We start from the raw sequence: 14,726 nt of genomic DNA on the forward strand, positions 1-14,726 counted from the left end.
GATGGTTTCCATTTGCCATTCTGGTCCCTATGCCTTTCTTTCCCATCTTGCTCTTTACCCCAGAGGGGTGATCTTTCAATTACTAAATCAATCAGGTGGCCTTAACCTTCCATCTTCAGGTTGGGTCTATCCAATTGGATACAATATTGTAAATAAGTTTTTTTGTTAAACTTTCTTTAAACACCCTATTCTTTACAGAGCCCTCAGCATACGTCTTGGGGGGAGATTCTTGGTATATGTGTAATGAGGTGACACACATTTGGGCTGGTGGGTCAGTAAGCTCACCGTTGTGCTGACAGGAAGATGCACCGAAGTTCAAGCCTTGAAGAGCAAAGCCATTGCCTTTAGCACCTTTTCTATCTTCATTATGCTCGCCTGCCTAAATCTGTGGGATGGACTTTACCTACGTCAAAGACTGACTTGTCATTCATTCAATGAGTATATTTTAAAACTGGACCAAGTAAGACCTCATGATTAAGTATAATAAGCGCTAGACTGGGAATGAGTAGACCAAGTTGATTCCCAGACCTCATAAACATTTAATTACCTGTGCAAATAAGGACAAACAAGTTGCTCTCTTTAAACCCAGTCCTCCTCTGTAAAACCCATAAAATGGACAAAGCAAGGCCATTGCTGACTACAGCCTGGGACAATGAGTGTACCATTGCATTGCAAATTGGATTAACAACGAATAAATGTGAGAGGTCACCTAATTCATCTTTACATTTTAACTGGTAAATTTGGAATTGGCAAGGACTCACTTGAAATAACATTTCTCAGAGGAGTTCAGGACTTTCGATCACCAGTCCCCCAAGGCTTTTAAAGACAGTCACAGGCTAAACCTCCACTGACACATTCAGAGCATGAAAAGCCCATTTAGCTGTCATCCCCTGCTCTTGGCAGACGCTCAGGGAATGCCAGCAAATGCCTGAAACTGGAATGGCAATCCACCAAGTACATCCAAATCTTTCATCAAACTGTGCCTAGTTTAGAAGCAGTATTATGTTACCATTACCCCCACGGTGGGTTATTTCTAATGAAACCAATCTGCCAAGGTGAAATGAGAGCATGTGTCACAGAGAAGCATAATTGGATTGCCTGAGAACTCAGTTTACAAGTAAGTATCTTTTGCAAATAAAGATGAACAAAAAGAGTCCAGAAAATATGGAGACTCCTTTAAATCTGTGGCCTGTCCCTTAGACCAAAATACAATAAAATCTTTTAAGTTTCTGAAAGTAATTAGAATAGAAATTTCTAATTCTGCTTATTGAGTCAGAGTCTCCTGATGGCTAAACTTTCCTAATTGCAGGCTAGCAAACTTCAAAGGCAGGATCAGTTCTTTCAAGCTAGCAGGGCACCATTCCGGATGTGGAAGATACCAAAGCAATCTTTAAGTTCAACCTCTGAATTGTCATCATTTCCTTCCTCTCCTTACTTTCTTCATCAGCTTCTACCTCCCTTTGTAGCCACCTCCTGTTAGACCCCAACATTTAATGGCCTTTCTACTTCGCTGGACACCATAATGGGCTCTAGAAATGAGTAAGACATGGGTCCTGGCATTGAATACTTTGCTTTCAGCCCAATCATTAGTTCATTATTTCAGCCTCAGTTCAAATACCTCTTCTGTGATGCTTACTCACCCAAGAGGACTTAAAAGTTTCTTCCTTATGATTTAACTTTATGCTCCTTGAATATATGCCATTCTAATATTTATGTTGCATTTATTGCAATTATTAACATACAGATTTCCATGGAATCAATGATTGAGTCTTTTTATCTCTGTACCCCAAAACTCTGCATAGAATCTGGCACAAAATAAGCATTTAAAATATTTGTGGAATAAATGATTTCGCAGTCCAATCATTTACCAGCCTAACACGCCATTTCTAACCCCATAATGGTTCTCCTCACCAAGTCCCTTTTCTGAACTACTTTTACTGCCCAACTTTGGCCCTCCATCACCTTTTACTGTAATTATTTCAAGTAAATTTCATATGTATTATTCACACATGTCTCAAATCCATTTTTGTTTCTCTTAGTTATATAAAGTACATGTCCAACTGTCTTGTTTCATCCATCAAATATTCTTTCCTAATTAGACAGTAAAATATATATATAATCAAATTTACCTTCTTAAATCTATTTCTGCCCCCCTCCAATCAAGTTCCTTGTACTCCTGAATAATTTATGTACTTTAAAATTTTTTCATTTTATTGTTGAAAGCATTATAAGCCACATGTTAAAGGGAGCCTCCAACACTGGCTGCCAACCATTGAGGTTCTGCCTCTCTCCCTTTCTGTAATTTCTACCACCCAGACTTACTAAAAAGAGGTTCCACAGGCCCAATGACCGCAGGACTTTATTCCAAAACCCCATCACCCACCAAACATGCACAAGCATCTTCATACGCCTCATCATTATTTTCAAAAAGAAATAACGACCACAAAAAAAAAGACTGAACAGGAGAGGTCTAAACTTTCTGAAGGATGCAGAAGTGGTCAGAAAATTATGGCCTTTGTTCAAGTCTGAAAGGAAAGAAAAAAAGTGAGTCATAGGTGTTTCAATATCAATGTGTTATCTTTACCTCAACACATCCAATTTATATATATATATATTACTGAATTATTTAAAATATTTTTATTGATTTGTAGAGAAAGGGGAAGGGAGAGGGAGGGAGAACATCAAAGTGAGAGGGGAACATCTATCGGCTGTCTCTCACACACACCCCACGGGGGACTGAGCCTGCAACCCAAGCATGTGCCCCTACTGGGAACTGAACCGGCAACCCTTTGGTGCACAGGACAATGCCCAACCCACTGAGCCACACTGGCCAGGGGTCAACACACCCATTTCATTAGCCATACTTGCGACTTGTAACATGTAGGAAATAGGAGTTAGCATGAATAAGTGGAACTGTGATTCATGCTGAATAACTCCATCCATTATTGTTTCTCCCTGTCTCTGCTTGTGCCCTCTCTCCTGCTTCTGCAGCAGTGCTGTCTCCCTCCCCAAATTCAACAAGTAGAACAGAGATAAGGGCCTAGGGTAGAAAAACCTGGCAATATTCTCTTTCACAGCTGCTTTTCTTGTACAGCTCACATTTGCCCAGACGAGCCAAAAGACACATGCTCTGCTCACCTCCCCTTTGCCAACACTGTGGGACAGAAGGCAAGCATTGTCTCCTCTCTGTCCTAAGAAAACTGAGGTTTCACTTCACAGTCATAGCTCCTTGGTCCTTGGAGAGGCAGGAAGTGTTGCCTTTGGAAGGCTCAGTCTAAATGGTTTCTAACTGCAAGTGCGTCACCCCACTCCTGGGATCTGGGGGACATGGCACCTCTCCCAGGCTCAAAAAAGAGCAAGGGATTACTGCCAACATTTCAGTCCCACTGGTGCGATGAGATCTTACCTTAGTGCAAATCCATCACTGAGCTCCAAAGCAGTGACTTCCTCTCCCCTTTCCAAAACCAACACTCGACTATTTGATGAGTCATTGGTTCCCTGACATTTGTAAAATACACTTGAAATGCTCCCAGAGGGAGGAAAATTATACTGTAATCAAACCACACTCTCTCTCCTTTGCCTTCCCCTTCTCCCCCAGCCTCTACAAGTGAGGAGCCGACAGCTGAACAGTGGAGGCCTCTGGAGCTATGCCCCTTTCTCACCTAATTCAACTGAACGAGCTAGTTGGTGGGTTTTCAAAAACGAAAAGAGCAAGGTCTCGCCCTGGCCCTGCACAGGGTCAGGAAGCTCGAGTTTATCCTTGTAACTGAGGAAGTTCAGGGGCTAAGACAGGACCAGTTGCCAGGTTAGCTGCTATGAAGCTGCCCAAGCATCTTCCTAAGGGGAACTGACAGCTGAACTCCCCACACCCGGTATAGCTGGAGGAGAGAAGAAAGAGCAGTGGGTCCTGGCTGAGAACTCTGGATCCGACCTTGAGCAGATGTGGCTTTGGATCCCAGCTCTGCCACAGGCACATGTTCTTGGGCAAGTTACTTAACCTCTCTAAACTTCAGCTCCCTCATTTATAAAACGGGCCCATTGCTCTACTTCACTTATGGGCTTTCAGGTGACCAGTTTGTCCCAGTGTGCATGGGACTGTCAGAGCATGGAGAGTAAGGCTCACCAGCCACTCATCTATCACATTATGACATTCAAGTCTGCGTGAGGCACTAGGCAAGTTCTCTGAAAATAATGATGAACAAGACAAGATCCCCCACTTTTGACAGGGGGGAGATAAATACATTAAAGTATAACACTGACTTGAGATATTACAGAGTTGGCAAAAAAGAGCCCTAAGAAAGGAAAGAGATGAAAGAGTATTAAAGATTATTAAATTAGTTCATTAACATGGCAATGCTCTTTGATAGTAAAGTACAAATAGAAATGTGAAATAATAAAAACATATGGTTATCATGACCAGCTGGTCATGGTTTGCCCAAGACTATCCTGCAAGTCTTCAGTCCAAGACATCTGGTCGTCCTACCTGGGGGTCAAAATCAAATGCCTGAAGGCAGACAAAGCAGATTAACGTATTAGGGTAAGTGGAGGAAAACAAAAGCACAAACACCATTTTAAACAAATGGCAACTTATACTCCACCTAAAGTGGAAAGAATGGGACAGGTGTCGACCGAGAGCAGCAGTCACAAACCATGCATGGTCTAAGGGCTCAGCCAGCCGCCTGTTTCAGCCTGACCAACAAGCTAAGAATAGTTAAATTTTTTAATGGTTAGGGGGAAAATCTAAAGAACAATATTTCTTGAAGCATGAAAATTATATAAAACTCAAATTTCAGTGTCCACAGATAAAGTTTATTGGAACAAAGCAAAGTGCACTTATTTACAGTAGTGTCTATGGTTGCTTTTGTGCTACAAGGACAGACTTGAGTAAAGACTGTATGGCAAAGCCTTTTACAGCAAAGATTTACCAATCCATAGTCTAGAGAATGCATGCCCTAAGGGCAGCTAACTGATTGTCGATAGGAACAACAGCCTACAAACAATGACAAAGTAAAAAGTTATTTTTATGTTTTAGGAGAGGCTAAAAATCTGGATTTTCATGTGAAACTTGTTGATTTGCAAATTTTGGCATCTAATTTATTTTTAAAATATCATGTGGGCACCGCAAAGCCATCTGTGGCCTGTATCCAGCTTATCCCAAGAGGTAATTATATTAGCGCCTTAATTTGGAGGCACATCTATTACAGCTGACTCTGTATTCATCGATTCTTTCAGTTTTGCATTTGTTTACAATTCAATTGCTTTACCTGTTAGTGCCTTTCTGGGGTCATCAGTTCTTCTTGACAGCCTACGAAAAAGCTTTTCTTTATCCTAAATAGACTGAAATCCTCCCTCCCTTTTCCTCCCATCCTGCAATTTTTGTCTTTTTCTGCTGGTTCCTGTTTCTTCAAAGGGCGGCCTCCATCCCTGCCTCCAGCGTGGTCGCCCATTCTCTCCTCCGTCCAGTGCAGTTTGGCTGCCTCTCAGACCGCTTCATTAAGTGTGCTTCCAGGAAGGTCAGCGATGACCACCTTCTTGCAAAATTCAATGGATGCTTCCAAATTCCCATCTGACTTCCCTCTGGCGTTTGACATCACTGACCACTTCCTCTGTTTGGAAAGTGTCTTTATCCTTGGGTTTCACAATACTTTCTCCTTTCCAGGTTCTCTCTTAACTCTAGGCCTGCTCCTTCCATTGTTTTTTCTTTTTTCCTGGCTTGATTTCATTTAACTAGTATTTCTTGAACACTTGGCTTGTACCAAGCACGGTGCTAAGCATTTTCCAAATGTAGCTGGTATGTATCTCACTGGACAAGAAATAAAACTTTATTTCCCTACAACTAACTGTATTTTTAAGCTAAGCTTCCAGCTTCCATGGCTTACATGATGTTTTAACTCAGTCTTCATGGACTTTCATGTGAAACTTGTTGATTTGCAAATTTTGGCATCTAATTTATTTTTAAAATATCATGTGGGCACAACAAAGCCATCTGTGGCCTGTATCCAGCTTATCCCAAGAGGTAATTACATTAGCTCCTTAATTTGAAGGCACCCATCTTTCCCTAGGGTCACACCAGAATCCGGTAAATGAAAAATGATGGGAGAAGTGTAACAGGCATGCATGTCATCACTGTGAATGGCTCCAGGTCCCTTGAGGTTTGCCAGTCTCCTGTTTCCAAGCTGTGGCCTAAGGTCCCACCTCCCGACAAGGATAGCACAGCACAGCCTGGAGTGTAACCACCTGCTCCGACCCACAGGCTCTCCTTGGCACCCTATAGGCTTAGACGCAGACCAAGAAAGATTATGAGGCCCAGGGAAGGTCCCTCTCTCGGCACCCTAATGGCCGTTTCTTTTCACCTCTTCAGTGCGTTTAGGTTCTCCCAAAAGACTGGAAATCCATTCATTTCAAACTGCTTCCGCTCCCTACCCACACTCTGCAAAATGCCCCAAAGCCAAGAAAACACCTTAAAGGAACATGCTTTTCTTTGGTGGGAAGTGGAGATAAAGATGGAGGGGAAATTTTCCCAACTTATGTTTCAGCGAGGCCTCCTGCCATGATGCTTATGCTGACTCTGAGAAGCGGGTATTATTATTTACAGGTGAGGGAATTTAGACTTAGAGTTTAAGTTGCCCAAGGTAATGTAACTACAAACCTCTGGCTTTTAGCCGTTGCCTAATATGGCCTGTCTCCTTCTGTCCTAAAACGCTGGTGGTCTTCCTCTTCCAGGATGCTGCGGTGGGTCTCAAGTGCTCCATGGAACACTAACCAGCAGCACCGGAGGCTCTGGGTGAGAAAACCACCTAAAGGCAGGCCAAGAACACCTGAAGGAACAGTACTCAGAGCTCACACAGGGGCTGGACTTTGCCTCTTCCAAATAGTCAGAGTGCAAAGTTTTCTATGGCAGGGGCATCATATCCACTTCGACTTTTCAACCGAAGCTGGGCATCCCTGCCAAGCGGGGTCAAAGTCGTACACTGATAAATTATGACCTAGACTTTAACCTGGACATAGCCAGTCAGGAGGGACTGTGGGGGGAGCTAGAGGTTATGGGAGGAGATCTCACACTATGTCATGAAGAGAGCCCTATCTGAAGCACTCTACGTTTTGCAGCAGAGCTCTTTGGTAGTAACAGCTCTTCCCCTTAACTTCTTCTTCCCTTTGAAAAGTATCTCCTCCATCTCTGTCCAGGGCAATGGGCACATGCCTACACACAAGGGATTGCAATCACCCTTGGCCCCCAATAAATCCTTTTGGTGATGGGATACCCAGTTAATTCTGTTTTTATGGTCCACAGAGCTTCCTAGAAATGCAGCCTCCCCCCCCCCAAAAAGAAATGCAGTCAAACAGGAAATACTGCCACTCTTGGTTGGGCCTCCAACAGGGCTGTATTTACCCAGCCTGCAAACTCAAACATCTTCATCTTAATCGCTGCCCCACACAGTCCCTCTGCTCAAAGCCATGGGAGAATTCCGGTTGCCTTTACCACTTCCCACCCACGAGGCAGCCTGGTCCTGACTCAGCAAAGAGATAGTGAGAGACAGATGAAGGAAGACCAATGCAAGCAGGAGGACTCATCCGGACTCCATTCCCCACCCCAGCCTTCCCAGCCACCACAAGAAATAACGGGAACTGGAATCTGGGGGCTGTGGCTCTTGGGGAGTTATGCAAACCCAAATGGCACCAAACATTACTTTTGTTCAGAGATTTTTTTATTTTTTTTTTAAAGCCAACTCTCCTAAAAACAATTCAGAATGTTTTTGACCTTGGGAAACGATGTGGCTATTTTCTTGGTTTACAGTATTTACAATGAGCTCATTTTAGAAAGGTGGTTTCTGAATCCATCCACTAGAGCAGGACCACCATGCTAGCAAGAGTTGGCAACTTGCTCAATGAAAGCATGAATGGACCAAGGTCTCCATATTAAAAAACAACAACACCCCAACTTAAAATAGTTTTCCAGACCTTATTTTAATAGAGTCCCTGTCCATTCAGAGACTTTCATAAATAACCCCACAATTAATGACATGTGTTTATCTGCAAAGCCACTCACCTGAAATACACAGTGGTTGATGGTCTCTCTGGATATGGAGTTTATTTATGAGAAAGAAAGACTTGACCTAAAGATAAAAATAGAGCAGCAGTACTCAACTAAATTTGCAACTGCTCTCCCCAAAAACCTTGGGTGTAACCTATTTTGCAAAGAGTTCAATCTGAGGTGATATAGAAATATAGCTAAGCAAGGAGCTTGCAACTATTAAGAAAAATAGAATTGAATCTTCTCCCTTGTAATGCTACTGTCAGGAAACAGAACGACAGCATCTAATGGGTGGACCCTCTCTTATCAAATGTATGTTATGTGGAATTATATTTAGATCGTACTATGCAATTATTGCATATCGAAGTCAACGTACTGAAATTTAAATCTTGTCACACCTTTCTTGAGAATTCTCAGTTCTTTTCCACTGCACTCAAATGGAATTCAAATGCTGCAATGGGGCCTAGAGGGGTCTTCTGACCTGGCCCCTACCAGCGTTGCCTCTGTGTTCAGGCGGACCTGTTTGCCTTCACGCCGTCACACATCCCAAGGCTCCTCCAAGCCCTATCCTTGGCCATGCTCTTCCTTCTCAACCCTACTCCTCTTGAGGCCAGCTCTTCTTATTCTCCAAGTCTTGGCTGTAACGTCATCTACAGAGATCTTCTCTTTCCACCGGTGTCTGTTTAATTCTTTCAAAGCACGTGTCACAGCTAAACCATGGAGATTTTTGAAGAGGTCTCTGTCTCCCCTTAAAGTGTAAGCTCTACAACAGCAGGAACCATGTTTATCTTATTTACGATTTTATCCCCAATGGCAAGTGTAGGTAATGGTGCATAGTAGATGCTCAACAAATCATTATTGAATAATAAATGAGTGAATCATATTCCAATTCCTGTCAACCAAGCTTTTACCCTACCCCAAACCTGAGTCTAATTCAAGCATTCTTTTCCAATCCCATCTTTGTTCTTCAACCTTTTACACAAAATCTTCCCTGAGCTTCTCACCTGTCAGTGTTTAGAGACAAGGGATATGAAGTGCCAGAGACATGCCTGGGACATGGTGGCTTCTCCATAAACATAGCTATCACTAGTATTATCATGTTCTCTCCTCTCAACGCATTTCTGCAGCTGTCTCCCAAACGTCAGTTTTTCTCTTACCACTTTCATGATTTCTCTCATTTCCCATCTGTTCTACTTTTGTTGTAATGTATTTTTATTTGACACAATGTCTTCCTTCTTAAATTTTTTTAAAGTTTATAGAAATTTAAATCCCATTTCACTGATCATAAAAGAGGAAACCATAAAAATTAACACAAGGTAAATATAACAATATGCTGTTTGGCTGTTTTTTTAAAGTGGGGGATTAGCAACGGTTGTAGATATGACAACACAGAGGTGAATCTTTCCTCATGACACAGTCAGAAGGACTGAAAATGTTTGAGTGATTTCCTTACTCTGTGATTCATTATTATTTAAAGCCATAACTGTGTCCATCTAAAATCACCCCACCTACCATTCAGACCCTTCTGTCATTGTATATTATTATTAGAAGTTTTTACTTAGCACTTATTAGTATTTACCTTGATTGGTTAATTATACTTTTATGTCTCTATTTCATCCCACCATCTTAATTCTCTTTATTTCATCCATAGTTCTTAAGTTGATACCTTATACAGAATATATGCTTAATACAGTCTCAGGTGAGTCTAATAGAGCTTTGAACCAACATGATCAGAAGAACCTATTCTTCCAAACTTCAAAATATTTTAAAAAGAGACAAGTGAGAAAGGGCATTACGGATTTTTTCTGCTTTCCCATAGATATGTACTAACCTATCTCATCCAGGCCACTGTAACTGAACACTGAGTGTGCCCCCTTGACTGTGTGAACTACTTTCAACTAGGAAGAGGGCCCACCCAATACAGGAAATGTATACCCTTCATGTATAAATACTCCCGAAGCAAACACTCCAATTCATAAGCAGAATAAAGGCCGAATAAAAGCAGGGAAAAAACTGAATGTGTGATTTATTATATTTAAGATTGGTTTATAAGGCTTAAATATGTCTGTCATAATTAACTGTAAATAAATGCAACTTTACAAAATCAGTATTTCAGTACAGTACAGGACTAAATGTGGCAACTGTGCATTGGAAAATTAATATTTCCTCAATGCAAATATCAAATTTGCAGCACCATTTAGAACCTTCCACTAAAAACGCAAGCTGCAGTATTTCTTACAAGCTCTACGCAGCACACAAGACTAACTAAGTCAAGCATTAGAGAAAAACAGTGGAGTCATTCAGGCGTAATATGTAAGATTTGGTACAGGATTAAAATACTAACATTTTTTTAATGTCCTGGTTTCAAATTAATAAATACAAAAACAATATAAAAATATACACCAGTTGATAAGACGGTACTGCAGGTGATCAGAAAGTTAAATCTCGCTCTCATATGTATGCAAGTATGTCTTTAGTGCCAGAATTTCTGAATAGCTGCGGCTGGTCTTTCGGAAGAAATCCAGACTGGTGAGATGTTCAATGTCCCGCACCCGAGCCGTGTGCATCTTGATGAGTTCTTCCACCCATCTCGACTCATCCTCTGAGCTCTGCAATGGAAACAGAATATGATCAGAGTCAGAATCTTCCAGAGGAGGTTCTCGAAATGCTCAGTCTGGTCCGAGTCCACGAATGACCTCTATGCACTCCTGCACCCAGAGCCGATGTGTGTCATCCCATCCTGGTCCCCCCCACATTCCTGTCCTTAAGGCACCGCAAATACCAGCCCTTAGCTGTAAACATTCTCAACAGCAATTAGCTGTCCTAAATAAATGAGACATGGTGTGAAAGGGCATTTGACTCATTAGGTTCTCAGAACATAAATCAAAATTAGGGAAACCAAAGGTTTTAGAGAATTCAGTAATTTGTTTCTTTCCCCTGCTGTCAAATTACAGTGTTGAGCACAGAGCACAAGTGACTGGAATGTTCTTTTTCCTCCCCAGGAAAGTAGAGAGTTTGTGCCCAATGCACAAAATTATGTGTATGCATTTCTAGTCTCTCGGAAGAACCTGCTACATCAGCTCCATCAGCTACTGGATTGCAATGAATTGATATTTCAATAATGAGTTTGACTTGATGCAGCTCAGTATATACACCTGAGGCCCAGGAGACCTGGCTTGGAATTGTGGCTGTACCACTTCTGGGCTATGAGACATTGGTCAAGCTAGTTGACCTCTGTAGGCTCAGTTTCTCTCTTGGTTCACAAAGATAATAATGCTTGCCTCTGCAGCTCCCTGGGAGGTAGGGAGCAAGGGGGGGAGGGCGGGGGGGAGAGTGGGAAAACAACATTATGGAAAAAAGAAAGAAAATCTCTTTCTGTCTTAGCTACTTGCCAACAACTGCCTCACCAGCACACATTCCAGAAGGACAGTCAGATGTCCCACACCAACCCATTTATTTCATGTCTAAGTTGACACCAAAAGCAATTCAGGAGAAGCAGTCCTTTACATTTTAAAAATAGCTTCTTTCACTTTTGAGGGAAGTTGAGAGCAAGAATGAAATCTGAGAGCTCTGAGAATTATGGAGAAATGCCTCCCTTCACCAGTAGGCATGAACCAGGAGGACCTTTGCAAATAATTTCATTCCCAAATGCCCCAGGAACTGCAATGGCTCCGAGAGTCTTTCTATAAGCTAAAGGGTGGCTGTGTGTCCCAGGGCTGAGAATGTTCGGACCTGCCCTCGCCCAATGCTTTTACCACTAGTGGTCTCAGTGAACCGGTCCCAAGAACCTGCAATGGGTTTTCTCGGAAAGCTCCAACCCACAGAGACCTGGACAGGGAGCTACAGCAGCTTGTGCCAGTGCTAAATATGTACCACGAGGGTGTTGGTTCAGGAAACTGATGCCCGGCCATCCCGGGCAAAAGGAAGAAACAGGAAGAAATTGCTTTGCAGACTGGAGAAGTAAAGATTTTAACCCTCCATGCCCCACCCTCCTAACCCAAGCTAACCAAGATCTCTGAGATTCACAGGAAAGACCTAAATATAACTCTACCCACAACGGTACTGACCAGTCCTCGGTGTGACCATATAATTAACGAAGTAGGAGGTCTCCAAAGCCTGCAGGACCCCCTCAGAGAAAGCAGAGTAAGCATGAAGCTATATTTTGGGAGAATTTTCATATTTAACTCATTTATTTGATTTTCAATGGTCAGTAAGTCTACTTTTTTCTTTGTAAATGCAGTCATTTGAATCTGTGGACAAGGGGTGAAAAGGTTTTTCCTAATTTAAATAGTGGCCAGCTGGGATCATAAGAATTCAGGAGGAAATCTGTCTTTTGCCGTTTCTTTCCTTGGGAAGTGATTTGCCAAACTCATTTGAGGGACACTCTCTTTGGTTCTCACATGCTAAAATCTAGCCTCCCATGAATCATTAGGAAAGACTAGCTATGCTACGCATGAAAAAAAATGTCTCCTACCTGATGTTAGCAGGCAATCGACAGAAGCATTTGCTAAGGGAGACTCTAGTGTGAAATGCAAAACTAATAAAATTCAAATAAAAGTTCACGTGCACCGAGAGAGGAAAGAAGGAAAGGAAAACTTTAAGAATAAATAACGTAGAACATTAATGTAACCAAAAGCACAATCTGTGAACTTGCTTATTGTCTGTATTACTATGAAATTTTACTTTTCTCCTGCCTGCTTTCTCTGATTTTATCCCAATTGACTTTGAATTCAAGCCCTGGCAGTTTTAAGGTGAACATCAAAGCATGAACAGGTTTCTTTGTGGATAGGGATCCTTCAATAAGAAGCTTGCTGCCCATGAACTCTACAAGAAATACCTCTAAGCCTTATGCAGAGTCAGGAACCAAGGAGAGGAAGGCCTATGAGAACATTAGTGGATTTCATTTGTCAGATGAAACATTTTCAGTGACTAAAGAACTGCTTTGACCTGAATTTAGAATAACATTTTCAAATTCTCTCATCACTAAATTCCCCTAATGACAGAGGAACTTGAAATGTATTCCCTAGGAACCTAATACCCTAAACGGCCTATTATGAGTCTGAAATGTTCTCTGTAGTTTCCACTTTATCTTAAAAATGTATGACAATTTTGAATTTCACTCCATAACATGTGCTTGATTGTTTGCAAAAATTTTACCTCCCCACAACAGATTTTTAGTAAATCTGCAGTTCAAAGAAAGTATATCATGTTATACAGAGGAATTACACTCTTCTGGTGCCCTATTAGCTACTCTTGTGGTTATAAACAATCAAAATTGAGAAGGTTAAGCCAATATGTTGATCACAACTCGTCTCTCTTACAGTTCTCTTGCTTTTCCACCTCCCATCCAATTATTTCTAAGATCTTAATGATCCTTCCAGTGCAATATTGCTGCCTTCCACCCTTCTTTTTCAATTTCCAAGACCACAACCCCAGTTCAAGTTGTTACCTCAATCCCATGAAATGAATCTTGCCAAAGGCCATTGAGCGCCATGCTTGACTCCCTTTAATTCAAATGTATCTCCCTGAAGCAGAGCCTACAATGTTGCTTTTATGTTTAAACATTTTTTCATGGCTTTTTAATGCCTCTGTAGTAAGACAAATTCCTAAGTTTCCAAGGTTCCACTACAGAAATCTGATAAATTTGAAAGAGGGGGGGTTTTGGGCGTCAGAGGCCTTGAATCTAAAGTTCTGCTCTCCTACTAACTAACCAGGTAACCATCTAACATACTTTTCCTTTATTACCTATATGTTTCTCAATAGATAATAAAAGGGGGTGGGGGAGAGCATATACTCTGCCTCATAGGGTAATTAGATAATTAGAAATACTTTATGTAAAGGACCTGCACAGTACTTGGATGGTCACATGTACTCAATAAATGGTAACAGCTCCTACTGCTCCTACTATGACTATTATTATTACTTCTTTTATCTTAAATTTGATTTCAAGCAAGTCTTAAAACCTTATCCAAACTGCTGTTTATAAAAAGTCATGAAGATGTAAAGTACAGTACAGGGAATAGAGTCCATAACATTGCAACAACTAGGTATGGTGTTGGGTGGGTACTGGATTTACCAGGGTGATCACTTCAAAAGTTATATAAATGTCTAATCACTATGTCGTATACCTGAAACTATGATAATTAAATAAACTAAGTAATAATATAAAATAAAATATAATAACATAATAAACCAAGCTGTAATATTGTCGACTGTAATTGAAAAATTTAAAAAAAAAACAAAAAACACCTTTTTCCCCACTATTACTCTCATTCGCAGTATTCTGACCAAACTTAATTAGCTTTCTGGGCCGTATTTCAACTTGCTCTCTTTTCCTATCCCTTATTTTTTTTTGGATGTTCATAGCCTCAGTCTCCTAATTGAAACCATTGTCCAAAAGCCACGTTGGCCATGAAGCTGATCATCTCTGCTGATGCTATTCTCTGGCACTTTGCCTTGCAGTGTAGCAATGTCTGTACCTGCTTCATTTGCTCTCCCCCACTGAAGACTGACCAGAGTGGTGATTATGTTTAACACGCTACTGTTTCTCCCAGAGTACCTTACACAAGTTAGGCATCTGAGTCACGCTTGTTGACTAAAAATCTTCTTCAGTAGATTTCATCCCTGCTCCTTATATTACACGAAACAAAAGCACAAGGACCATTACTTCTAAAATCAGCCTTGGAGCACAGAC

At 41.4% G+C, this 14,726-nt stretch overlaps 1 protein-coding gene across 3 annotated transcripts in view; it reads right to left on the reverse strand.

Annotated features, from left to right (window-relative positions):
• Nucleotides 1-10,040: 10,040 nt before the first annotated feature.
• The window catches only part of ENPP2 (ectonucleotide pyrophosphatase/phosphodiesterase 2), a 71,307-nt gene continuing 66,621 nt past the window's right edge, over nt 10,041-14,726 (reverse strand). For all 3 annotated transcript variants that reach the window (XM_016207764.2, XM_016207763.2, XM_016207765.2), the window contains one exon: nt 10,041-10,641. In XM_016207764.2, the coding sequence (XP_016063250.1) occupies nt 10,471-10,641 (171 nt within the window). In that variant the 3' untranslated portion in view covers nt 10,041-10,470. The remainder of the gene's footprint in view (nt 10,642-14,726) is intronic.

This window comes from Miniopterus natalensis, chromosome 16, assembly GCF_054644295.1.
Source record: "Miniopterus natalensis isolate mMinNat1 chromosome 16, mMinNat1.hap1, whole genome shotgun sequence".
NCBI classification, from domain to species: Eukaryota; Metazoa; Chordata; class Mammalia; order Chiroptera; family Miniopteridae; genus Miniopterus; species Miniopterus natalensis.